The sequence below is a fragment of the Clytia hemisphaerica genome, unplaced genomic scaffold (assembly GCF_902728285.1).
Source record: "Clytia hemisphaerica strain Z4C2 unplaced genomic scaffold, Clytia hemisphaerica genome assembly, whole genome shotgun sequence".
NCBI classification, from domain to species: Eukaryota; Metazoa; Cnidaria; class Hydrozoa; order Leptothecata; family Clytiidae; genus Clytia; species Clytia hemisphaerica.
In genome coordinates this window covers 1-27414 of record NW_027103429.1, presented here as the reverse complement: position 1 = coordinate 27414, position 27414 = coordinate 1, and the positions used below count along the sequence as shown (strand labels likewise).

General features: G+C 33.7%; 1 protein-coding gene and 1 long non-coding RNA gene across 2 annotated transcripts; both read left to right on the top strand.

The window, feature by feature from the left end:
- The first annotated feature begins 871 nt into the window (after positions 1–871).
- On the top strand, positions 872–2716 carry LOC136797942 (uncharacterized). Its single transcript, XM_067054525.1, has one exon. It carries the CDS (start codon positions 872–874, stop codon positions 2714–2716), a length of 1845 nt encoding a protein of 614 aa, XP_066910626.1.
- Positions 2717–14657: 11941 nt separating this feature from the next.
- LOC136797939 (uncharacterized) lies at positions 14658–26502 on the top strand. Its single transcript, XR_010845318.1, has 5 exons — positions 14658–15197; positions 24732–24812; positions 25018–25077; positions 25852–25960; positions 26465–26502. It is a non-coding gene; the product is annotated as an uncharacterized lncRNA (long non-coding RNA).
- Positions 26503–27414: the final 912 nt, after the last annotated feature.

Genomic DNA, 27414 nt, shown 5'->3' with positions numbered 1-27414 from the left:
TAACCCAAATAAAAAGTCTCAGAAAGAGTCCGTCAAAGATGTGATAAACAATCCACCTTCTCTTAAGATGATTGGAAATGATCCTATTAATGAATTCAATACACCTTTTCTTGCAACTCTAGCTTTTCCAACCCTTTTTCCTGATGGAAAAGGAGATCCATTTAATTATGCCATTCGAAGAGATATCAGCTCAAGTCCTATTGAATCACTTGCCTTGAAATTGAAACACCTTTTGAAATTTGGCGAGAGAAATTCTGATTCTTGGTATTACAGGTTTGCCTCCCATCCACGCTTTGCCTATTGGGCATATAACATTTTATCACGCCAAAGGATTTTGAGTAGAGGAAATCTTTATATTAAAAGAAACCCAAATGATGCAAATCTGTCTGCCCAAGAATTTAATGAAATGGTTGATTCTAATTCAGCCTACTCATTGATGGGAAGAATGTTTTACTATGCGAAAGAAGTTTCTGGGTCAAACGCCTATTGGAATAAGCTCCGCCAAGATCTTGATGCCCTTATTAAACAAGAAGGGGTGCCTACAATATTTTTTACTCTCAGTATGGCTGAATATCATTGGCCTGATTTTTTAAAACTATTTGGAAATAACCATCAAGAAAAAGATATAAGAAAACTTATAAACAATAATCCTCATATTGTTGACTGGTATTTTACTGAAAGGACTGAAAAATTCATGAAATGTTGGCTTTATGACTACTTAAATGCAGAATGGCACTGGCGCCGTTTTGAATATGCATCGAGAGGATCCATTCATTGTCATGGACTTGCTAAACTTAAGTCAGACCCAGGCCTGGTAACTCTTACAGAAAAAGCTCTTAAGGGACATCTTGCTAATTTAAGATTAAATAATATGAATTGTTTGAATGATTCCGATTTAGAAAAGTTGAATTCTCTTGTTGAGGAAGGTGAAGTGGCTTCAAAGATAGTATGTGATTATGTTGATTCCTTGATATCAACATGCAATACAATTTATTCTGATGAGTGGGTGAAACCAAATAGGCATGCCTGCAAAACTGATTTTCAAAATTTGGACAACAAAACAAAGTTGGACGACGACTACACAAATCTCTTAAATTCAGTTCAAAAACACACGTGTAGTAGTGCATATTGTTTGCGCAAAAAGAAAGACGATTCTGTTTGTAGATTCCATTTTCCATTTGATTGTGAAACTTCTACAAGGATAGAGTTTACAAAAGTTCACACTAAAGATGGCTCAGAAAAATATCGAGCAGAGATTAAAACAAAGCGAAATGACCCTAGGCTCAATAGACATCAACGTGTCCAATTACAAGGTTGGCGTGCAAATACAGACATTAGCGTAATCATTGATTATCATTCTTGTGTAGAATATCTTACAAAATATGCTTCAAAACCTGAAAGCATAAGTTGTGCTGCAAAGGATTCTTTCTCATATGTTGCTAACAAAAATAATGAACATCAATTTGAGGGTAAGAAAGCTCTAAAGCAAGTGATGATGCATGCTGTTGGACAGAGAGATATGAGCATCCAAGAAGTTTGTCATCAGATTTTACAGTTAAAACTTTATAGTAGCTCATTTGAAGTTTTGCCAATTTCACTTAATGGCTCAAGAAAAGTTGAACTGGATGAGGGAGAACTTGTCTACAAACCTTCGCACTTGGATTATTATGCTAAAAGAAATGAACTCCAAACATCATACGACATTCTTGGACTTAACTTTATTGAATTTCATTCTAAATACGCAGTTACTAATGATGAAGTAATTAAACGTAAGAAAAAAAAGGTTATCAAAATCACTCCCAATTACTCACCAAATCCAAAAAGTGCATACTACCCTTTGTATTGCAAATTCAACTTGCTAAAATACAAGGTCTGGATTCATGATCCACAATCAGCTTGGAATGGATTGGAGGAAACTGAGCTAAATTTTGTTAACTGTTGGAAAGAATTTCTATCGTCACCTGTTGGTCAAGAGTCAGTACCAAATTATGTTCAAGAACTTGAAAATACATATCTTTCTGACTTGTTTGATAGAAGCAGTAGTCCAAGTGACTGCTCAGAAGATGATGATAATGAAGATAATATGAGAGAAGATTGGATGATTTTGTCAGACTTTTTTAACAACTCTGATGATAATTTGTGCAACAGTTCTTCAGATTCAATCGAATATTGGATTGAACAAAGTGAACAATTTTCTGATAGTGAAAAAATGGAAATGCCAACTTGGATCAACTCGCAAAAGACTATCTTCACACCAAGTTCTTTTATACACTCTGAAAACATTGAATTAGAGAATATCAGGATGCTTAATAAAAATCAGTTAAAAGCGTTTTCTTTGGTTCAAAATCATTATGCTCAAAATTCTCAAACTCAGTTGCTCATGATCATCACTGGCCAAGCAGGTTGTGGTAAAAGCTTTTTAATTAACAGACTCCGCTATTTGTTAAATGAATCTTGCTTAGTGACATCCCTTTTTGGTATAGCTGCTTTTAACATCAATGGCTCTACCCTTCACTATTTGTTGAAATTACCAATAAGAAATAAGCGAAACCATGATTTAAATGGAAATGTTTTACTTGAACTACAAGAGAAATTCCATGGAAAAAAGTACTTGATTATAGATGAGTTTTCAGTCATTAGTAAACAAAATTTAGCATGGATCAATCGCAGATGTAAACAGGTAACAGGAAAAATGATCTTCCATTTGGTGGGTTAAATGTGATATTAGTAGGTGACTTAGGACAACTCCCACCAGTTAAAGGCAATGTACTTTATGATGCTTTTGCTGATACTGAGCTTGCCCTTGAAGGACATTTTTTATATAATCAATTCAATTCAATTATAATGTTGACTGAAAACAAAAGAAGTTCAGGCAGTGAGGACTCTCAAGTTAGATTCAGGGCATTGCTAAACAATGTTCGAAATGGGAACATAGACGAAAGTGATTGGCAACTATTGCTCTCAAGATCACCTTCCATTAACATTAATGATTCAACCAGACCAGTTCCGTTACGTCTTTCATATCGAAATGAAAAAGTTGCTTCAGACAATAGTAATGCATTGCTTGAACTAGGAAATCCAATAGCAAAAGTTACAGCTTTGCACAGTAAACCCTCTGCATCTAAATGCTCATCTGATGACATGGGTGGTCTACAAAAAGATCTATTCCTATCATTAGAATCCAGAGTAATGCTAACAAGAAATTTATGGACTAGTGTTGGACTGTGTAATGGTGCATTAGGTACAGTTCAGAAAATAATTTATGCAAGCAATGAGGGGCCTCCCAAGTTTCCTATAGCAATTCTCATTCAATTTGATAATTATACAGGTCCGAGCTTTTCAGCATCAGTGCCACGCTTAGTTCCAATTCCCCCTTCCACCAATACATCTGATTCACTGGGTTCTGAGTATGAAAGAACACAGTTTCCATTAAAACTAGCTTGGGCAATCACTATACATAAATCACAAGGCCTAACACTAGATAACATTTCAGTAGACCTGGGTAAAAGTGAGAGCTCTCACGGTTTAACATACGTTGCCCTCTCAAGGGTGAGAAACTTGGATTCTTTAGTTGTTGAACCAATGAGTCTTCAAAGGCTAACTTCAATTGGAAAAAGTAAAAATTTTGCAAATAGGTTATTGGAAGAAGAAAGATTGAAACAAATGTCTAATTCATTATTTTAACTTATATGTAAAACTCAACTAAACGTTTAGATTTGTTATAATTATTATTATTCATAATCAGATTAATTCTTTAAATTTGTTCTAATATTTTCTTCAGTGAGTCAAAGACGTGTTAGAAAGAAGCCTGCATCCTCAACCATTTCATCAGCTCAGAAAGGTAAGGTGTTTAATAATTTGAATTATTTCTTTTGGTTAGGGGCAGGGATAATTAGAATTGAGGGTAAATGTTTTCATTAAGAGAGATTAAGTATCTGTTAATTTATTTATTTCAGCTTTCGACTGTGACACATCTTCTGTTTCTGGACCAAGCCTAAATAATACTGGAAACCAAACACCAGATAAAGACTTGCCATCTACAACTGGTAAATATATCAACTCAGTTGCATTTGTATAAAATACTACCCCAATATCCAAAGACTACTTATTTACAAAAGCTTTATTTTCTCTATATGAGGTGAAACATTTTCTGATTTTTAAACGACTTTGATTTTTCAGCCATGGACTGTGACACATCTTCTGTTTCTGGACCAAGCCCATGTCATGCTGGAGAGCAAACACCTCAAAAAGACTTGTCATCTACAACCGGTAAAGTATATCAACTTAGTTGAATTTTAATTAATTCATACTGTACTGCTAATCTTAAAAAGGCTTTTTCTCCATAATCCGAAGACTGAGATTTATAAAGGCTTATTATATCCCTTGAGATAAAATCAGAAAATACTATAACCTGAACTATTTGATTTTTTAGCAATGAACGATGACTTACTCTCAGTTTCTGGAGCAATCTCATGTCATGCTGGAGACCAAACACCTCAGTCTTGTCATCTACAACCGGTAAAATATATCAACTTTAGTTGAATTTCCATATGTACATCTTGGCAGGCTACGTGGTTTATTTCGTACAGTAAAATCCATTCTCTAGACTATAGATAGTTCCAGGCTTTTGGCCTTTCTCTGATGCTTTAAACTTTGCTTTTTTGCCTTTGCTTTGCTATATGTGGCCACTAGTGACCCCCACCATAATTTGGTAGAGACACTAATTTGTAATTTGTACATATTGTTAGAAATAATAACCAAAAATTCTAATTCAGATTCAAAGAAAGAAGGTATCATTCCATCATTGTCACCTTCCAACCACCCAAGATGCTTACAGCCGTTGTTATTAACACCTCAAAAGGAACATATGAGTCATATGACCAGTAAGTAAATCATTTTACTAGACTAAATTTCATCAATAACTCAAAAAGATGCATCAAAACATATGTTATAATATTCAAACACATTTTCCTTGACAAGCAATTTTATCAATAACTTAAATCAATAGCACAATATCATTCTGATTTATAGATCGTAATATTTCGTTGAAGAGGCCTGCAAATAATGAATCGGATACATCAACACCAACAAAATCAAGTTACAAATCACCTGTGCAATCACCGTCACGCTCATTCTCGCCCTGTATTCCTGCCAACGCAAGAGGTAAAAAATCTATTTGCTATCTAGATTTTAAAAAGTGCAAAAGTATGTATGATGAGTGTGATTTCAATTTCGAAGGTCAGGTCTAAGTAAATGTCTTATGAAATCCATACCTATAACTTTCTAAACACTTATGCTTCTTTCGACTTTACAGAATTAAAAGCTTGATTAAATAATCCATTCAAAGTTACAAACCTATACAAAAAAATATTACTAGAAATGAAACATTTTGTAGGTTAAAATATTCAGTTGCAAAATTCATTATATTTATTTTTCATATGTTCCTTTTCAGACTTTGGTGGATATGTAGGGTGTGTAACGCCCATCCGCAGTAATCAGGCCAACACTAGGAAGCATTTTTGGGTCCATGTTAAAATTGGCCCATCAAATTTCATACGCTTAATGGTTTCAAATCATTGTCAAATGCAGCATGTCCGTCAAGAGTTGATGTCATTTTTCCACAACAAACAACCAATAATGATTGGTAAAATCGTTCCAGGAAAAGAATGTTATTATTATAACAACTATTCCACAATGCAAGAGCCATCTCAGCCATTAAATTTTTCGATTGATGACACAGACGCTACACTGTTATCAGACATAGATGAAGAGGGAGAAGTTCTCTCATTGACAGGTAAAGTTAAGTTTACTGAAAAAACTGAAATCAAAATTTCTATAATAAACAAGGAAATAGCAAATCAGAAAAGAAACGAAATGCAATCATTTCGGATGGCTCGCATACAATGACTATCACAGTGTGGGGTGATTTGATTGATTCAATCAAAGAGAACACACATGTTCAATTCCATTGTATCACCAGTAAATTTTTCAATGAAAATATTGAACTGAGCACCAAATTTTCAACATCGATATGCTACCTCTCAAATGATATACCAACAGTTGACATGGAAACCGTTCATGTTCCAGCAGAAATCCTTAACGTTTCGGAATCAATTTTATGTACTCAAGTTGTAGCAGTGAAAATTGAGAAATTCAATCAGTGTTTCTTCTGCCCTAAGAAGAAATTGGAACAATCTCCACATGATCTAGGCTTATACAAATGTCCACAGTGCAAGAGAGACTTCCACACCAATTTGTTGAAAAATTACAGCATGGCAATGACGTGCTATGTCGACGTTATGGTGGACGATAGTAATGTAATGGCCTTCACAATTCATGACAAGGAAATTTCATCCATCTTTGGAGTTATGAAGAAGAATGTCCCGCAACTAAAGATGCACATTTAATCGTTGAAAGATTTTACTGTTGAATTTCACAAACAGAAAAAGAACATCTTGAGCATCACAACTGAAGATCTGTAAAATACACAAACATTAATGTATATAGACAATGCATTCCCATGCTTTAGTTTTGTTAACCATTTGCTTAGCATTTCATTATTTCCATGTCAATGTTATCATGGCTTACGTTTCAGCATAAAAAAGACTCCAGTCCATATTTAACAATCAAATTCGCATTCAGAAAGAAGATAGCAGCTAAACACTATCTTATTTTTCATTTTTCATTCAAGTTTTTAACCATAGAAACTTTGGAACCTTCTAAAGATGAGTTTTCTTTTGTTTTAAGTTACATTTGTAATTAGCCACTACTCCTCATAAGTTGTTACTTTCATTTGACAACACACTTTTATCATTTTGTTAATATTATTTACTCCTAGAACAAAAAAGTTATTTTATATTCTTGCAACGGTTTCTCTTTCGTGTAAAATAATGAGACGCTCTATTGGAAATTTGACAACTTTTTTTATCAATCATTTTTCACAATTTTGAAAAAAAACTCCTCTAACCATGTCAACTTTATGAAAATGAGCTTTTTTTAACTGTAAATATTCATGTACATTATTTTTAAACTAAAACATCTGAAGTCAGTTCAAAATACAATATGTCGTTCAAACCTACAACGCCAGAAACATCCAAAAAAACATTTCCAAAAGAAAAGCAGACGAAGTATTGTGAACTGTCTTTTTTATTTACACGTTTGATTTTTTAAGGTGATATTTCTTTATTTTTTGTTACATTTTTTAGACATTTAAAAGTCTTTATTTTTTATACATATATTTACAAGCTTCTGGTAAGATGTAAATTTTATGTTTAGTCTTTAGTTAAAAGTTAACAAAATTTAAAACCAAGTTTTTTTATTTTCACTCCATTGAGTTGCACTGAACTGTTTTCTTTTAACCCTATCTTTACCGGGCCCAACACACCTTTCTTTACAGACCGGAGCTCCGGCCTTTTGGCACTCCACATTTTTTTGCTTCAGTTTGCTTAAAACTTCTTTAAATTCATAGAATTTTTTGACACTGTGCTATTTTCTACACTTTCAATGATACAAAATTCTCCATATATCTCATTTCGAACAAAACCGAGCATCCAAAGTGATGAAACAAACTGACTTTTATTAAACCTCCGAACATTATTAACCCACATCGGTGAAACGTGGGCCTTTCCGGGCAAACTTGAATTGCGGGAGTGGTGTATTAGGTGTGGTTTTCGTCATTTTACAAAAGTTTTCTCATGATCTTCTTCAAAGTTTGTCTACTAAAGTTTTAAAACGGCAATCCCAAAATGTCATCTCTGATGATTTATTATGTTCAAAACAACCAAAATCTGATGCGACCCATTTAGAAACCCAGTTTTGTTCAGGTGTCACCGAAAATGGGTATCAAATAAATAAACGCTCTGAATTCAAGCTAGATCGGTAACAAAATTCTACAATCGGTTACGAAATACTTGGCACGAAAAGGCAATCCACCGGGGTGTTTTGAAACCACAATCGATTTGCAAGGCTCTAAAGTAGGTTTGAAGGGTAGAGTTTTAACTCTGAGTTTTAACGCTAGACTTAAGACTCCAAAAGTTCAAAAATGGTCCATTAGGGCTTGAAATATAGCCTAGAAACCAATAAATCACTCCCAGATGAAATTGACAATTTTCGAAAAATGGCAAATTAGCCAAAAGTGCCAATATGTTATGGCACCGATTGTAGATAGATATAAAAGCTTGTTAGAAGAATTGGACTCTATATTTTCATATGAAAATGGTCAACCAGACCCAGGCTATGAAAAAGAATTGTTTAAAAACATTTCTCACGCAAAGGTTACAGAATGGTCCAACTTATCGGAAAAGTTTAAAAACTAGATTACAATTCTTATCAAACTCCCACAAATCTTGGAATCAGCGGTCGCCAACAGTGTGTTTGAAACACGCTGACCTAGTCTTAATCATCAGATATGTACAGTATTGCAATAGAATTGTTGAATTTTTTGTCCTGGAAACAGCCTAATTTCTAACAGGCCTGTAGCAAGTAATTTTTTCTAGGTAGGTGACTTTCAATAAACTTTAATTATTTGCTGTATTTTCGAAGGAAACACCTGATTTAGATGTAAATAAAACACTTTTGCTTCTATGGATTGTGCCAAAATTGTTTTTTGCTCTTTCAAATGTAACAGTTATATTTTTTTCTATTTTTATTTCAAAAGAGGAAAAGTTTCAAAAAGTTTACTGTGATATATCTTTATCAATAATAAGTCATAATTTATTTTGAAGCCTATGAATAATTTTTTTGTCTACTTTTATTGGTCTAATGAAGCAAAAATGAATGTTCTTTCTGTTACAAAAGATTTGACTCTCAAAATTTAGTTTTTAAAGTTTTATTTTTCTCAAAATTGCAAACAAGAGATAAAATATTGATAATACTTTTGATTGAATAAATGGACTGTTTATTATTTTTAATTTTCTTCAGATAATTTAACATCAGGCCTGTTATTTCATTGTAATTGTTTTTAATAATTTTCCCATTCTTTTAATGAATGTAATTTAAAGTGAAAGTTGGACTATTATTCCCTGTCATCCAATCATCCAATAAAAAACTTCTGTCTCGGTTTACTTTTATACCCTAAGGTTTTTTTCACTGACTCTGGATAAGTTTTCAAAATTTCGAAAAACCTATTTAATGTTCTAAATGCACTCATTTTGTAAGAATCTCATGGAAGTAAAATTATGACTCAAACTAATTTTTTGTACTTTCAGCCTCAATTTTTTCTTGCTTTACAGTAGGTATTTAAGTCATGTTTTCCTTTATATTTACCTTTGATAGACATGCCAGCCTTAAATTTGTTCTTATTTTTTGGCTATTTTGAACCTTGTTTTATATAACATTGTTCTTATAAAAAAAGAGAATAAAGTAACGTAATGCTGATGAAGTTTGAATAATTTTTTTTGAAAATGAGATAGTTACTCCAGGTGAAAATTCACAAGATTGAGAAAAAAATCGTCCAAAGTATAGTTTTAATTACTCTCGAGTCTCGAATAAACGTACAGGGATGAAAAATCAGGCTTCAAATTTTTATTGAAAAAAGTTCGCACAAGTTTACAGGGGTAAATAGGGGTAAGATTGCATTACTCTGAGGAGTAGAATAAATCCCAAATGTCAAGGCTTACTAATAATTGTTCTAGTGGAAGATAAGTAGTTCAAAATCAGGAAAAAAATCAGCCAAAATAATCATCGTACCTATAGGTTTATTAGAGCCCCGAGAGTACGTTTAAAGTTTTACTTTTCCTTGCCTAATTGTAAGTAAATTGCAAACGTTTATTTGAGAGTTTTTCAACAATAACAACCGATCCTTTTTCGTTCACTGTTGTCCTACAAAGTATGAATGCAATATGATGTAGCAATATGTTGGTAAATACAAAAAAGCTTTATAGGATATATAAGCACTCCCTAAAAAGAGAGTATCGAGTATTACTAAGTAAAACATAATAAATTCTCATAGTTCTTGACTCAATTATTTATAAGGGAGAAATTTACAAAAATGGCTCGATATTTTTTTGCACACACCATTTTTAAAGGTGGTACAATGGAAAAGGTAATTTTCCAGGAGTAGAGAAAAATGTTCGAAAAGTGTAAGAGTGCACTTTTTTTTGTAACCAAATAAAAATATTATTTGAGAAAAAAAGGCATCTTTAGAGAACCTGAAGACCTACTGGGTGGTGAAATTATTTACATAATTACAAGGGAAGAAAAGTCTTATTTTTCATCTACTACAAAATTAAAAAATAACTTTATAAAATGCAAAAAAAGAGAGGAAATTTTCTCTGATTCTAAGTTCATTTAGTCTTTCTTTTTTTCGATTTAGGTGCTTGAGGTAGGGCCCGAGTTTCATTTACATCAATCTTTACTCGTTCCTTATCTTTGCCACTTGCATTCCCATGTCTAATAGTTTGAATGAAATCATATCCCATGTTATTTAAAGAAATTTCCTGTTTTAAAAATTGTTTGTAAGTAGGATTTTCATTGTTTCCACCTGCTCTGCGTTGTCTCCCAAAATGTTCTTCAAGTGGGTCCTGTGAAAACTTTTCACTCAACAGGAATGATACACCTTCCTCGTCTAGCAACGTATTGGTGAGGTCGATGAACGAATGAACTAAAAAATAAAGAATGTAAATTTTAAGTGATGATCTCAAAGACAACACTTCCCATTCAACCTAATTATAAAGTAAACCAAAATTCGAATGTATTAAACCAGACAGAATCTAAGGGGAAAATTTTAATAAAGCAAAACAACAAAACTCACTTGTCATATACTATCCTTGCTCTGTTTGAAGACTGAGACAACGTTTTCCCTGTTCCTCTTTGGTGAGAACTGTTTGACCTTCTGCCTCTATTCGCCATTTCTTTAGACAGTCAAGGACATCAAGCATAAACTAAAAGTGAAAGAAACAAGCCAAAATGTATATCCTGATATATACAGATTGGGAGCAAAAGTTTGTGGGAACTAATTATTACGATATTTGAAGGATTTTGCTTCAACCATAATAGATTTCGCAAAATTTTTGTAATAAATAATTCAAACAATGATCAAAATTCATCATCAAAAGTTAGTTTCCACACAAAAAAATTCAAAATAGCACAACACAAAAACTTGTAATTATATGATGCATATACAAAATACTTAAAATTGAAAAAAATTCAAAAAGTATATCTTTACTCTTCCATCTTTCTCGATAGTGCTTTTTCTGTATGGTGCTCTGTCCGGTTTACCATAATTCTTAGAAGAAATTCCATCCAAACAATCAAACAAGCGGTCAAATCTTTCAATGAAATCCTGTGTTCCTTTAGTGTAGAACTTCTTCTGCTTTTCAAGGGCGATGGCAACTCTAGTGCTGAGAACCTAAAAATAATGAAAATTACTTATTGGCTTTAATCACACAATTTTCGAAAGTCTAAAAGATTATAGCTTGTTGCCTTACTTAGCAATTTTCTCTAGAATTTTCTATCTATTAGTTTGATAGTTGAATTTATTCAAATATTATTTTGGAATATATATTTTCTGAAGAGAATTTATTTTGTTAATTTTCTTAAACTTAAGATTTTAGTATTAACTCGCCTGGTCGACCAAAAAATAATTAAAGTAATACCTGGGTTGCTAGCTTCACTTTCATTCTAAGACGAGGTGAAAGTCTCACATGATCTTCAGTGAGCTGTGGCAAGAGACGCAAGCCAAACGGTTTTTCAGTTAGATCCAAATCATACACTTGAACTATGCGATTCCAACTGATGTCATGTTTGTCGTACTAAAAATGAAAATATGGCTATATTATCTATGCCTAAAAAGCGCCCCCTCCCCATTTGTTAATTTCTCGATTATTTTTCAACCCCTGGATCTTATTAGGACACCCCCGTTTTTGAAAAAAATTCCTAGCTACCAATAAAAAGGCCCTCATTTTGCTAATTAGCCTAATTTTAGTCAATTAGTCAATAAAATTTAAAAATAAAATTTAAAAACAATTTCCATGGCTAGAAGTTTGGGCATTCCTACAGCAGATGTTGATAACATTACTTCGCTTTAACGTTAAGCAATTAAAATTAAAGTCAAACCAAAAATGTCATAGACTGTGAGAAAATTTTTAGCTGTACTCACATGAAGATTTCTTGAGTTGCGATTTCCGTGGGAATTTTCAAGATTATTTCGGGTAGTCTTGATAAGGTGACAATAGTCAGAAAAGAAATAAATCTTTCTTGACTGATCAAAAGGATTTTCTGTCCAATGTACTACTTCACGGTCAAGTGGATTTGAGAAATTTTCACAAATTTTGAAGAATTTTCTGTTCGGTGATGCACCATCGGCTATCCAAGCTCTCACTTTGAATCCAATGCATTCAAGAACATTGGTTGCTTCCATGCAAGTTGGATAAAGCTGATCACCTGTTAGGCCTTGTGAAGCAACATAACCAAATGGATAATGTAAATTCGTGAATATGCCTCTGACCATGAAGACATTCACATACCTTGCCAAATCTCTCTCCTCGTCAGTTTTTTCAACCATTCTTGCAAGCTCATCATTAATATCTCCCATCTCAGCAAATATAACAAGCTTTCCTGTTGCTCTGTCATAAACCAAATCTCCCTTAATTTTCATTTCATCAAAAATTATGGAAACGTTTTTTTCATACTCCTTTAGTTCTTTCAGTTTCGAATCTTCAATTAAGCGTGCTATTATGTCAGGATTAAATCCACTTTGTGGTGTCGTAAAGTTTGTGTATTTTCTGATTGTGTTAACACAAGGAAGCATGAAAAATTTGTTTTGTTTGTTAATGAGCTGCCTGTATGCTGCTGGTGATGAATGGTATATTGAAAGGGCAAACCTGACAATTAAAGGGTGCCATCTCATTGATTTTGCATCTTTCAAGGATGTATATTTTGCCTGTTGTTGCCAGAGTAACCACTGAGGTGTTCCTTCCTCAAAACCGGGATCATCTTTCTGAAGTACGTCCTTTACCATATCATGATGAGTTTTATCAAGTTGAACTCCGTCATGTGTAATCATCTGGTTTATTTTATCAGTGAGTTGAATTCCTCGGTTGATAGCTGCTCTTTTAACCTGTTGACAGTTCTTTACCTTTTCAATGAGTTCCTCTTTTGAAAGGTATCGTAAATTTACATTTGAAGTGTCCCTTGTACGACTTACTGTAGGTTTTTCATTTTGAGTCACCAAACGTTTTTCATAAATTTTACACTTTTTGTCCAAAGACAAACATTCAATGCAGATATTACTATCACCCTTGAAAATAACTGGACAATTTGGGTGGCGAAGAGTGTCAAAGGTATTTACATTTAAAACTGCTCATGTGTTGGCAGTTTCGACCAGTGCAGCAATACCTCCAGGGGTTTTAAAAGGTTGTTCAATTTCCAGCCTTTGTTGTATCAGGTTTGCAAATTTGGTATTTCCTCTACAAACATTTAATTGTTTCAAAGTTTTTGTAAAAAATTCAATATTGCATCATTCAATTGCGAATATGGAAATTCACTTATTGCCGTAATAGTTCTCCCACAAATATTCATTGGCCAGGAATAATTGTTTTCAACAGTGACACTTATGTCAGGTATAATATTCCCTTCAAACATTTTAAGTCTCGTGTAAATTTTTGGGGGGCCATTGGAAAAAATTATGAACCCAATTTTTAGGAAACATTGATCGAGGATTTTCTTATGAGATTTCACAGGGCCAGGAGACGGTCGGTATTTCTTTTGCTCAATTACACAAACATCACAGGTTTTATCGGCAGTACATGGCTGAAGCATTGCTGGTTCGACTTGCTTTCCAGATTTCACGTATCTTTTGATATTTCGGGCACAGTTTTTACATACTGATTTGGGAAATGTATTAGGACAATCTCGGCTGCAATCGATCCGATAAACATTGACAATATACTATAAGATAAAAGAGTTAAATACTATATAATATATAATTCTTGGCCAAGGATCTTTATAGCTATTGTTCTTGTTTTCATTGATGAAAAAATACTAAGTTCCCTAGTTACGTTACAGCAGCTGATGACATGTATAAAAAAGAAATCAAAACAAAGAAGTGCTTTTCCACCAACTTACCTCATGAAGCTCTGTGCAGGTCTTGGGATTAGGATAATGTTTGTCATTCTCTACAATCTTGTGTTTGCACAATCTACAGTAGTTTAGAAGATTCTTCCTGTGTTGTTGAGCATGAGTTGTGTCTGTGTATGTATCTTGTCCATCCATGGTTTTATTTTACTTTTTCATTTTATGATTTTGGTTATCAACTGATGGAGGTGTAGAAAAGTTATCAGCAAAAATGAAAAATTAAACAATGTAGAAAAAATACATAGTTAACTTTTAGACATTGTGTATAAAACATGAAAGTTTAAAAAGCGTTTTGATGTCTAAATTCAGTACTTTTAAAACCGATAATAAAAACCGTCTTCTAAACAAAGTCTAAACAAATGAAACTTCTAAAAATCCACCATTTTGTGTTTGTAGAGGAAAGAAAAAAACCATAATAAAAAGCAAGATGGCGACGGACTATCTTCTTAGCAAAAACGGATATTTACATGACATTATCTTCAACATTTCTGGATCGTCTTTAAGTCGACAAACCTATATCTCAAAACGAACATTAGGTCGACATCTTCGTTAGGTCGACAAAAAGTGTGTCGATCTAACGTTTGAACCAATTTTTAGAGAAAAATACAAAGTTTGAAACGAAGACCCTCATATTAAAACACTGATTACAACGCGAGAACCCGATATGAAAGTTTACAAACCTCAGGCAGTCCGCAATCGGGGTCAAACTAAGTTAGAATTTTTTAGTTAAATATTTCCTTAAGTCGACACGGTATTTCGAAACAGTTATTAGGTCGACATGGAAATATAACTTCATTTTACCCCTAAAAAAGGAAGCATATTTTAAGTTTCTTTCCACTATCTGATTCTAATTGGTTTATTTTTCTAATTATGCGTAAAAGTTACGTAATAGCCTATCTCGTTTCTTAATTATTCAAAATATACAAATTTATGCTAAATATTCGTCCCGCGTGTGTTTGGAAGCGTGAAAAAATATTTGTTTCAGCGTGCAAATGGTACAATTTTCAAGATGGCGTCGAGAACAAGAAGTTCTGCAAGAGTTTGTGGTGGAAGTTGGAAAAAGTTCCTTGGATCAGGAGTGGATCCAGATGGTATTGAAGAACTCAGGATCAATGATGAAATAGGTAAATCTTTTTTCATAACTTGTGCAAGAAAATCCATTTAATCTGAACAGAATCCTACTTGTCAGTTGAGTCAACTACAGATAAAAAACAAACGTATCATTTTTAATTCCTTGAAAAAGCAATTAAAAAACCATGCATTCAAAAAAAAACTCTGCAGAGTGAGATTCATGACGTTTGGAGAATCTTTAAAGTAATTTTTATTAACAATGGCTTGGAATTTAGAACAAATTTAGACGACCCTTGCTTGACAACCCCTGGAATCCCCCAGAAATTTCACAAAACCCTGCCGACACACCCAACAGTCTGGTGTTTAAACCTCCATTGTTGGGTGCAAAGGGCCATTCCGGAAAATTTCCGTTAACCCCCTCCGTACGACATGAGTTTTTAATTGTTTTTTTGCCTGGGAAATAATATCGATATCCCAGAACTCTTCAGAATTACAGAAAGTCCATGGATTTTTTCCAAAAACTTCCAAGAAGTATCGGAAATTCCACGTTTATTCATTGTTTTTTAATTAAATGACTCAGAAATAGACACATTTTCTTCGTTGGCCTCGGAAATTTTAACTTTTGGAAGAAATTTTAACCTTCGGAAATTCCGTGTCGTCTCTGGGCCCCAAAACGCCAGACAATGTCAACCGAATATATAATCGAACAATCGAACTAATCGAATTTCATCGAACTAATATCGAACGATAGCTGTTAGATTACCGAACTGAATCGAGCAAGGGCGTATAAGAAGTTCAGCTACTTTAATCGTAGAAATTTTAGCGAGACTAATTTTAGCGTTTTAGCGAGTTTTCCCTACTTTCGCTAAAATAAATCTCGCTAAAACACGCCGAATCGACAGATCGCTAAAATTTATCCGCGTGAAATTTCTAGTTTTATTGCCTCGATACATTTTTGTCAATACGAAGGGTTTCAGTGCAGAGATATGCTAGAAAACGAACTCAGTCAATAATGTAATACGAATATTCGCTAAAATTTATCCACGCGAAACTTTTTGAAATCCTGATTCGCTAAAATAAATCCAAAAAAAATCAAGATTTTCCTGACTCGCTAATATGTACTAGTTATCGCATGACTTCGAGTGCAATACGAGAAATATTTTACGAGTTCCGAGATTTTTCCGTAATATTTTTCCGAGCCTTTAGGCGAGGAAAAATATCGGTAAAATCTCGGAACAAGTAAAATATCGAGTATTGCACGAGAAGTCATGTGATAACTAATTTATTGTCGACTCAAAAAAATTTTCCTGATATAAATTTCTTTTTGTTTTTGTTTTAAAACTTACTTCCGCCTTGATTCTTTCTTCTGTGTAGTTTCGAATGTTTTTATTCGAAAATCTAATTCGAACGTTAGATTCGAACAATAAAACATTCGATATGTTCCCGCCGACAATATTCACACAAAAACAAAACAGAGGAGCATTTTCGATCATTTTACGATCGAGAAGTTTTGTTTTGAAGAGTTGCAGATTTTTCAGAGATGTATTTGAAAGTTTCTAGATTGATAATTCAAAATGCAGATGGTGCACAGTATTGTTTCGATAGAGAAGGAACCCTTCATCGTTGGATTAATCAGATTGATAACATTCAGTCTTTTTCTATGTTTTTGTTTCGATGCATGGAAAAGAATAGCAGAGGAAAGGATTTCCATGATGGAAATGTATGCTTGTAATAATGGTTAAAGAACAACATTTTTTTCAAGAGCAAAACAATTTGGATACTTTCTTGATTATCGTCAAGCTTTAATTGTTTCGAATTTTAGAAGGAAGATGTATAAATGATTGTTGAGTTTACAATTCAAGGACGTACCTCGTCAAGAAGGAGAATTAGGAGAGAACTTTTTCAAAAATCACCACTTCCCTTGCTATGTTATGAGAAATCTTACTGGCAAACATTCAAGAATCTCAAGTTTTTTGTATGCATTGATAAAAAACTGTTTGGTTAGTTACATACGGACGAATTTTATACCAAAAGCTGAAAATATTTGGGTCGTGTCAAGTAGTTTTACAATTTCTTAGTTTATCAGATTTGATTTTAGTGTCTTTTATGGAAGAACTCCAAAGTACAAGTTAATCTGAACATATTTTTGTTGCGTTTTTCCCTTTGATTCCCAAGCCAGTTTCTCCGAAAGTCAGTTCTTTTCGGCTGTTTTGTTTTGATTTTTCTCCCGCCGCTTACCCAGTCCCCCAAAAGTCAACGCGGTCATATTTCCAGACTAAAGAAATATGAAATATCGCAAATATCTCGATGCTCTAGACCAATCAAAACGCTGATATTTTTTTGGGTCGGCAATAAACGCTAAAATTAGTCTCGCTAAAATTTCTACGATTAAAGTAGCAGCCTCTGCTGGATTGCCTTTACATTACAGCTCTGCCTAGGCTAGGAAACCTGTCTTCTCTGTTTGTACATAGCTAGCGTACTTAGCCAGTTATGTCAACTCCATAAAAAATAACTTTCAATTTCATGTCCACATGTCTTCACTCAATGATGGAGTACTTCAACTGATATCAGATTTCTCAAGGAACCTTCTTTTATACTCATTCTGTTCTGTAATATATAAGGTCTAGTCTGCACTCCACCCTAAAGACTAATTATTTAAAAGTTTTAAAATTATCTCATTAATGATCTGGTTGGGAATTTTTAAACCTAATTTAAGAATTTGTAAAAGTAATAAATTATCCACCCTCAAAAAATAAAAATCTCCAAGACTCCCTCGGTCTAAAAAATTCCTTTCCTCTTATCCTGCCACAATTCCCTAACCTGATATTCAGATGGTGATATTTTCTATCGGTACGCTAAAGCTCTAAAGACACGACGAAAATATACCATCTGACGAATTTGCCTTGTGTTTTGGGACCCGCGCAAATTTGGGAGTCCGGGCACAAACTAAAAACAATCACGGAATTTCAAATGGAGCGCTAAAAGGATAAAAAATATAATATTTTGAGAGTAAAAAACAGTTTTGGTGTTTCGGAACGCGACAAAAAGTTGACTTAAAATTTTCCGTAGAGACGGGCATATTCCTCAGATGTTAGTTTTTAGCGATCTTTAGAGCTTCAGCGCGTCGCGATAAGAAAACTCCACAGCTGTATCAGGTTACAATTCCCAGACGTTGTCAATCGAATAGATTTTTCTAATCGAATCATCAAAATTAATGAAACCAAATCGAACGATCAGTGTTAATTGAACACTAATCAAACTTTACCGGAAAATCTTGATTAAGTTTGTTAGTTTTTCAATTATATCATTATTTGTTTGGTGCTTGTTTTATTTTTTCAATTAGTTCGATTAGGGTAAAGTGTTCGATTACCATCGGAGGGTGATACATTGCACTTCTCTGCCATATGTCATATGTGTCATAACTGTCACTGTTAACTTTTTAAAACAATTCAAATCTTGCGCCACTTAATATAAACAAAATTTTTTTTACAATAGAGCACGAACCAATCAAAATGAACGCCCTGATTTGGAATTTCTACCCCCTCCCGTCTAGTAGTTTGAACATCAAAATTGTAAAAAATTACAAACAAGAGTAGTACAACATTTATACAAGAGCAGGTACTAACTAGACGGGTTCCCATCTAACACTAAACAGGCCTAGAAAAAGTGTACTAGAAAAGAGAGTGTTTCCATCTCTTACTGTTTTCTTTGAGAAATGCGTTTTAATTTGGATTGCTGCTTTAAGAGAGAAAGCGTGAAATAATAAGAAAGCAAAAGGAAAGAAAGAAATGAGAAGAAAATTAATTCCCGCTTTGATGTTATTATCGAAACAAAAGGATCAGTCATGCCAAAATTCTTTTCCGCACCTAATCAATCTAGTTTTTATAAATATAAAAACTAGAATGTAAGGTTTCTTCTAAAATAAGAATAGTTGGTTTTCTATTCGGGGACGTTAGCTATATTTTTGATATTGATATATTGTTTTACAACTAACTTATTTACAACCATAATTTTGTACGTGAATTCTGATTCGGCTAGCTATATAAGTGAATTGATTCAGCTAAATAAGCGAATTCTTGTGCGATTTGAGCCAAATGATTCGGCTAATAAGGAATATTTGGTTATTATTTTTGAGAAGATCCCTTAGTGAAAAAATGATTCAAAACCGCTAGTTTTGTTTTATCATAAATTGCAATTATACTTTTGGGTTCGATTGTTCAAAAGCTGTGTGACGAAAGCACTAGAGTGATTGTGTAATAATGGAGTAAATAATTTAGCATTTTGAGCATCATTTATCAGTGGCGTTCGATATTAAAATGATATGTTTTTGATCTAGTTGACCCAACTGCTTAAGTAGGAAAAAACTTTCAATCAATATAAAGGTTTTTGGTAGGTGTGTCATGGGTGTTAGAGGAGCCTGACATGCAGTATAGACTTTTTCAGAGATGTACGTCATTTTGGGTATGTCCGACAGATTGTACTGTAAGAATAGAATTATAGCTATAGGTAAAAGTTTTGAGTATGATATAATTTGCTGACCTGCAGGCAAAGTTCAATTCCAATATGTCAGACGTTGCTTGCATCACTTTGTCACCCATTTTTATTTTGCAGAAAATATCAATTGAATCTATTTGAGAGTTTTAAATACCTGTATACAACTTTGACCTTTTATCTTTCCATGTATAGTAAAAGGCTCAAATTAAAAAGGAAAAGCCCTTGTTAAAGTAGGGGTGACAAAGTTTGGGAAGGGGTGGTGAAGAAATCTTTTTTATACATGGATGGGAGTATCTTCGGCGGTTGGGAGTATTTCAGTTAGATAGTTGGGAAGTATCTTAAACCATGGTATAAGAAAGCCGCTGCTGGAATGTTAACAGATGTTAACGGTATTGTTTTTGCCACTTAATTGATGTTCTATCTGTGTCTCCGCACATTATAAGAACTACAATGTACTTTTGGATAAAATTTACATACTTTTCTTCTTTTTTGGCGACAACAGTTCTTTTTATAGTTGAACAACTCCAGTATGGTTCCTATTGACATTAACTAGATTATATAGTTTGTTTGGGTATTTTCATAAAACTAACACTACGTAGCCTAAATTGTCTTTGTAAGCACTTTTTTGAAAAAGAACAAACTTTGAACGACGCTTGTAGTTGTAAATCTAAAGCTCATTGTGTGAGATTTCCTGAGTATGATCTTGAAACATTCCTTTATTTATTCCAGAAATAATTTTACCAAAATATGATGGAGGCATTGAAAGGCACCTTATTTTTGTTCCAATTCTTTTCGTTATGATATTCTGTTCTTCTTGATGCATCTATATCCAGTCTCTTTACTTCATTGCATGATTTTTAAATGACATTTATTGTTATTGTCACTCATTTTATGACTAAATTGTTACTGGTTATAGAACAGCAGAAATCATGCTCTGCTCACTCCAGCTGTGGCTTTCTTATACTATGCTTAAACTTTATTCTCAAAATTTTGAGGGTCAGGAGTATCAAATATGCGTAAATTGTAATCGGTAATAGGCTTAAAGCGTGATAAATGTTCATTTAATAATGGCAGGTTGTGAGAAAGACGAACAACACCAGCAACTGACAGCAAATCATTCCCCTTTTATGGTTTAAAGTCACTGTGAACGGGTGATACTTTGCATTACAGTCAAGTTGCACAACATGCACACTCGTCAAAACTTGCACAGTTATAACAAATAGATCCATATGGTCTTCATTTAACATTGTTTTAATAAATTAAAAAACACTGCCAGTGCTTGTAAGGAGGAGAAGACTCACAATTGATATCCATCGCTACTTGGCTGCCCTGTTGAATTTTATGGTCATGTGGTTATTCCGCCCGGGTGGGAAATCAGCCGCCAAAAGGCGCATTTAAAGTGAAATTAACTATTGCGACTAAAGTAGTTACTATAAAAAAAGGAAAGTCAAAAAAAAATAAGAGCTGTAACTGGCTGTAAAAAGATCAATGTTCTGATTCACATTTCGCGCTTCTAATGATAGTGAAAACAAGTAAAAGTATTAGGTAAGAAATGCCAAAAACCAAACCAAAATCTAAATGATGGTGGTCAAAAGTTTAGCCAACCAAGCAAACTGAAAAAAAGCAGGTTGGACTGGTTTTTGGGTTTGCTAAACTCCAGGCGGTGTCAACCGAACAATCGAACAATGAATTTCATCGAACTAATCGAACAATAGCTGTTCGATTACCGAACTGAATCAAACAGTAATCGAACTGAGAAATCCCGGTAAAGTTCGATTACTGTTCGATTACAATTCGATCAGTTCGATTACTGTTAGATTCAGTTTGATTATAGTTCGATGTGGGTCGATGTGTTCGATTTCCATGCAAGCTACTCTAAAGCCGGTTTTCTATTTACCGAGCAGACGACTTCACGCGGACAAAATTCTAAAAATAGAATTGGTCGCAGAGATCTCGCGGACACTGTTCGAACTCTATCGAACTAAGCGAACGCAATCGAACAATATATGTAATCGAACTAATCAAGTAGAAAATTCGATTAATGTTCGATTTGGTTCGGTAATCGTTCGATTAGTTCGATGAAATTCGATTGTTCGATTACGAAAATTGGTTCGATAGCGTTCGGTTGACATCGCCTGGTAAACTTTTGGTTCAAATGGTTCACACCCAAATTCTTCAAGATGGTGGTGTGCACGTTGTGACAAGAGTGTGCATGTTGTGTGACTTGGTGGTACTCTGTCATACTTTGCACTCATTTTATTTCCGCATAAAACTCCGGTCATCAGAATCAATCCTCATTTTACAGATTGAATCATGTGACTTTGTTTTTCTTTCACTTTTGTCACAAGGTTAAAACAACAACATGAAAGATAAATTGGAAACAGATTTAAAGAAAAGCACCTTTGCTCCTGTTATATGATTTGAACAGATATTAGGGGAAAATTTGTTCTTTTGTTCTTGTTTTTTTGAGGTCGCTCAATTTTTTTAGTCAATGCACTTGTTATACATTTTTAGAAAGCGAACGCCATCTTTATCATGACGTCAGAGCAAACATAGGATCCACCCCCCCCCCCAGAAATTTGGGGGTACCTAAAAAAAAAAGTGTTAAAAAAGCCAGGTACCTGGAAGTATTCTTAAATTTAGGGGGTACCTGATATGTTTGGGGGGACCTGGAATTTTGAAGGTGAGGGTGGGGGCTGGCTATTTCTTCTGTAGCATTTAGAAATTTCCCATTGTTTCTTGAAAAAATTTATGCTCGCTTCGCTCGCAACAACAGTTTAACACTGCTCCATATTTCTTTTCTTTCGTATCAGGTTTAACTTGTTTTTAAACCTCAATATTGTAGCAGAAAAAGGGAAAATTTCTCCTTAAAGTATCTTTAAATCTCCTCATTTTTGAGAAATTAAATGTTGTAGGAACCCTGAATCGGTCAGAATTCTCCTTGTGCCTCTACAAAAAAGAGCAAAATATTGCATTTTAAGTTTTTAATAAATGTTTGGGGGCTACTCAAAAAATCTCATATTTTTTGGGGTACCAAAATGATTGGGGGTACCTAAATTTTTTGGGGGTACCTGAACCCTGGAGGACCCTATGGCAAAACACTGTAAACACGGAATTTCTGTCATGAAAAAAACCTCGAAAATTGCAGTGTTTGCAGGATGAGACTTTTGACGGATGATTTTTGGAAATGAAGTTTTGAAATGCAGTAAACACCAAAAGCACCACAAACACATGTCCTCAAAAGGTACTGTGCCTTTAGTGTTTTCAGGACTTTGTATTTACAAAAAAAACATGAAAGAACCTAAAAATTGCACTATTTTTCGTATTTTCAGTGTTTTCTGGACTTTTTTGACATGAAAAAACCAGGCCCTATATCCGCTTGAAATTATTCTATATCGATTTTTGAGAGCTTTCGAATGATATATGACATGACCCTATTACCTTAAGTTGAAATTTCCAAAAATATTTATTCCTATGATTTTGGCTTGTAACCCCGGTTTTGTCTGAAAAATAAGAAAAGTGTCCAAAATAAAATTGGTACCTATGTAATTCGATTCCTCTACCCATTAGCTTTCAAAAATGTATAACAAGTGCTTTTGACTAAAAAAATCGATCGATTTTACATATTAGCCCTTACTAAGAGTCGATGATTATAACTTTCAAAGACTTTCCCAATTAAAAACAGATCTGTAAACACCATTTTGTTTGTTTATAAAAAATGTGTTGACACAGCAAATTTCATGAAAAACCTGTGTTTGATACTCCCGGCCGTCGAAGTCTTTTGTCAAAATTTTGAGAATCTAAGTTTAAGACCTTCAAAGATATACTCCCGTCCACATACAACAACATTAGAGATATGGCCATCTACAGGTACCGTGAATGCATGAAAAAGTTGAACGTGTATGTAAAGTAGAGCGAATGTAAAACAAACAATATTCCAGAGCTGTGTTTTTATGAACATCTGACAGTGAACCAACAAATCTCACACACAAAGTAATTTTAAATCTAACAGCTACAAATTGCAATTTGTTATTTCCTTGTGCATGGCTCCGACTGGGGTTCTAGGTCCCCCCGCCAAATTTAGGTCCCCCCTGAGAACAAGGTCCCCCAGCCTGATAAAATTTTAGGGCCCAGTATAATAGGGGAAAAATTTTTGATGAATAATTTTTTTTCAATGTGAATTTTTACCATTTAGTCAATGAAAACACAAGTAAATAAACAGTAAAGTAAATTAGTAAAATACAACATTATACAACTTATGCACCCTTGAGTTCTTAATTGATCCTAATTTAGAGAATGCAATAGAATGTCTTCATTTTTGCATTCTAAGGATCAGATCACACTTCGCATGAAAACATAAAGGTTCAGAGAAATTAAAAACCAACAGTAAAGAAAAATATTTAGGAAGTTTTATTTAGCCCCCAGAGTTACATAAAATTATGCAGGTCCCCCCCAAGATAGAGCGCGGGGGGGGGGTGCGAGCCATGTATGTGACCTTGATCGCAGCAGTGAGAAACTGAAAGTTAGCCCACGGGAGTCTGGGAAAAAATAATTCATTTGTAAGTCTTGGTTTACAATAACAACAAACTTTTGCCCGTAACTTACCATAATCTTGCTCCACAATCTTGCCAATTTAACGCTTTGATTTAGTGTAAAGGGGCCTGTAGGAGCTAAACAGTGTTTGTGCTATTTTGTTTTTCCTGTGAGACCATTCAGAGAAAGAGACAAGGAACACTGGATGCGTGCAGGTTTCAAGCATCGATTAAAAATGTTTATCGATTGACATCCATTCTATTTAGCATGTCTTTAGCATATCTTGCAGTATCTTGTTTGTATTATGATATGAAGACCAGATGAAAGGTACCACATAGTTCATTCAAGTTTACATACACATTTAACTTTTTCATGCATTCAAGGTAATGGCGTATCTCCGAAAAGGTCTACGTAAGGCAAAAACAAAATTACACCACCTGGGCACCACTGAACAGATCTTAGATAACTAGTGGGCAGTCTATACTTTAACTGGAAAGATATAAACATTTTTTACTATGTTAAAGCGAAAGTGTAACAACATTTCTTTGTTTTGATTTGAGGATCTTGGAAAATACCTGCTGCAAAACTCATGACTTGACATAAATGACCTGACAAATTGACGTGATTGACACAGATGGCTGGTAACTTTTAACTAGACTTGTAACTTGACTTGACTTGACTAACTTTGAACTAGACTTATAACTTGACTTGACTAACTTTGAACTAAGTTTTCAACTTTACTTCAAAATAAGCATTTTACAACTACTCTTAACTTGAAACTGGACACCTTTAAACACCTCATAACTAGCAAGTTGATTCTCTCATAAATCTCTCAAATTCTTACAGGAAAAGGAGTATTTGCTACAAAACGGTTTCTGGTTGGTGATTTTTTGATGGAGTATGCAGGTAAATATTTAACTTGATTTTGCGCTCCTTTTATCTAGTAACTTTAGTGAATTGCATTTAAAATAGTCATTTTACTGTTTTTGGGTTTCTTTTAAGGCTGAATTAGAGGAAAAAAACATTAGCACAAATAAATTTAACTGAGCTGTCAATACTGAATAATAAATAACAATAAAAGAATTTGTCATTAGGCCATCCTTAAAAAATTGCTTTTTTCCGGTCCGCTATTGGGCAAAATCTTCCTCACTGTGGCAATCTGGATTCTTTTTCTTTCTTTTTTTCTTTTTTTTTTTTTGGGGGAGGGGGGTATCGAGTGATTTTTAAGTTTTTTTGACACTTTTCCAAACAATGCTGAAGCCTCAATCCTCTTATTATTGACTCTAAAGCCAAAACAGAATTGGTTATAAGGTTTTGAAGCTTATTTTCGCATTCAGATATATTTTTAATTATTTTTGGTACGTTTTTAAATGATCTTAAAGACAAAAATCACATGACATAATATGATCGAAATAAAAATACATAATAATATAAAAAGCCAGCCTGGTGCCTCTTAAAAAAACTTTCACCCAACCCCGGACTGGAAACAAAGATTTTTTTTAGGATGGCCTGATTTGACCTTTTTAACAGCTTTAATTAAAAAAAGACAGCCATTTATTGTTCAAAATCTGGTTTTCGTGAATTGGGCCAAAATCTGCAAAATCCGCAAAATTTAATCCCTGCAAAATTTTATCCCATTAAAGTACACCAAACTTGAAGAAGATTTATTTCAATTTTTAGGTGAAAGAATCTCATATGACGAAGCTGTTAAAAGGGAAAGTGACTATGAATATAATGGCATAGGGTGCTTTATCTACTTCTCTCTGAAAGGACCGACTGGAGAGTTTTGGTGAGTTTTCACAAACTGATTTATAGTAAAACTGCTTTTGAAAGTTCTCAAGCTCAATTGCCGTATAAGTTTCTCAAGTTAAATCTGGTTAAATCAGTCTTTTTAGTATTTATTTTTCAAATCGATTATGTCTGGAAACATGCAAAAAGCGTACGATTTTTGTTGAAATTAGGCATGGTTTTCAGACTTCTACAGTCCAAAAAAGAAATTTTAAGACCAGCCGGTTGAGTCGTAAAAAAATGTTAACGTTTTTTTTTTAATGTTTTTTTAGGATGTCCCAATGTTTGCATGAAAAGCCTTTTTTTACAGTATTTTACTGATCTTAGATCTTGACATGGTATGTTTCAACAACATTTTATGCTAGCGCTCATCTTCCTAGAAAGTGCTCTAGGTTTATCAGAAATTTTTGGGTGAAAATTAGTTTGTTATCATTTGCTTATTTCATTTTTATAAATAAAAAAGAACTTCTTTTTATGCCAGATGGGGTTTTGTTTTGTTTTATAGTTTGGATGCAACTTCATCTCGTCAAAGTGGAAAGTATGAAAAGTATTTCCTTACACAATAACCTCTTGCAAAATGCTTCTTCAGTTTTTGTTGTTTTTGCACAATATCACTATATTTTGATTTCATTATTGACCTCAATTGTGTCAATCTTGTGGGCGTAATTCTGGCTGGGGGTTAAGCGTTTTAATAAGCTGTTTTAATAAAACAGAAAAAAACAGTTACTTGGGTATTTGCTTCTTTTTTTGACATTAAAATCAACCACTAACTGTCGACCTGATATTGCTTAAGAGAGCACTCTAAAATAATGATGACCTGATGTTTTTTTGCATAAAGTTTATGAATAATGCAGTTTAAAAATCAACCGACTGTTGTAGCACCTAAAATTAATGTCGACCCAATGTTTCATGAGATATACTATCTTTGAAATAAACCAACTGTTGACCTAATATTGCCTGATATTGCTTATAAGATAACACTCTTAAAATAATGCTGACCTGATGTTATTTTGCATGAAGTGATACTGCAGCAGTTATAGAGCAACTGTTGACCTAATGTAGCATTCTAGATTAATGTCGACCCAATGTTTCTTCTTTTACTTGTGGTATACTACCGTTGAAATAAAACCAACTGTCGACCTAAGATAGCACTCTAAAATAATGATGACCTGATCTTTTTTGCATGAAGTTATACTGCAGTTTATATCAACAACTGTCGACCTAATGAAATATCTTAAGCAATATTAGGTCGACAGTTGCTCTATATAAACTACAGTATCACTTCATGCAAAAAAACATCAGGTTAGCATTATTTTAAGAGTGCTATGTTAATCAATATTAGGTCGACAGTTGGTTTATTTCAACGGTAGTATATTGGAAGTAAAATAAAAAACATTGGGTCGACATTAATTTAGAATGCTACATTAGGTCGACAGTTGCTCTATATAAACTACA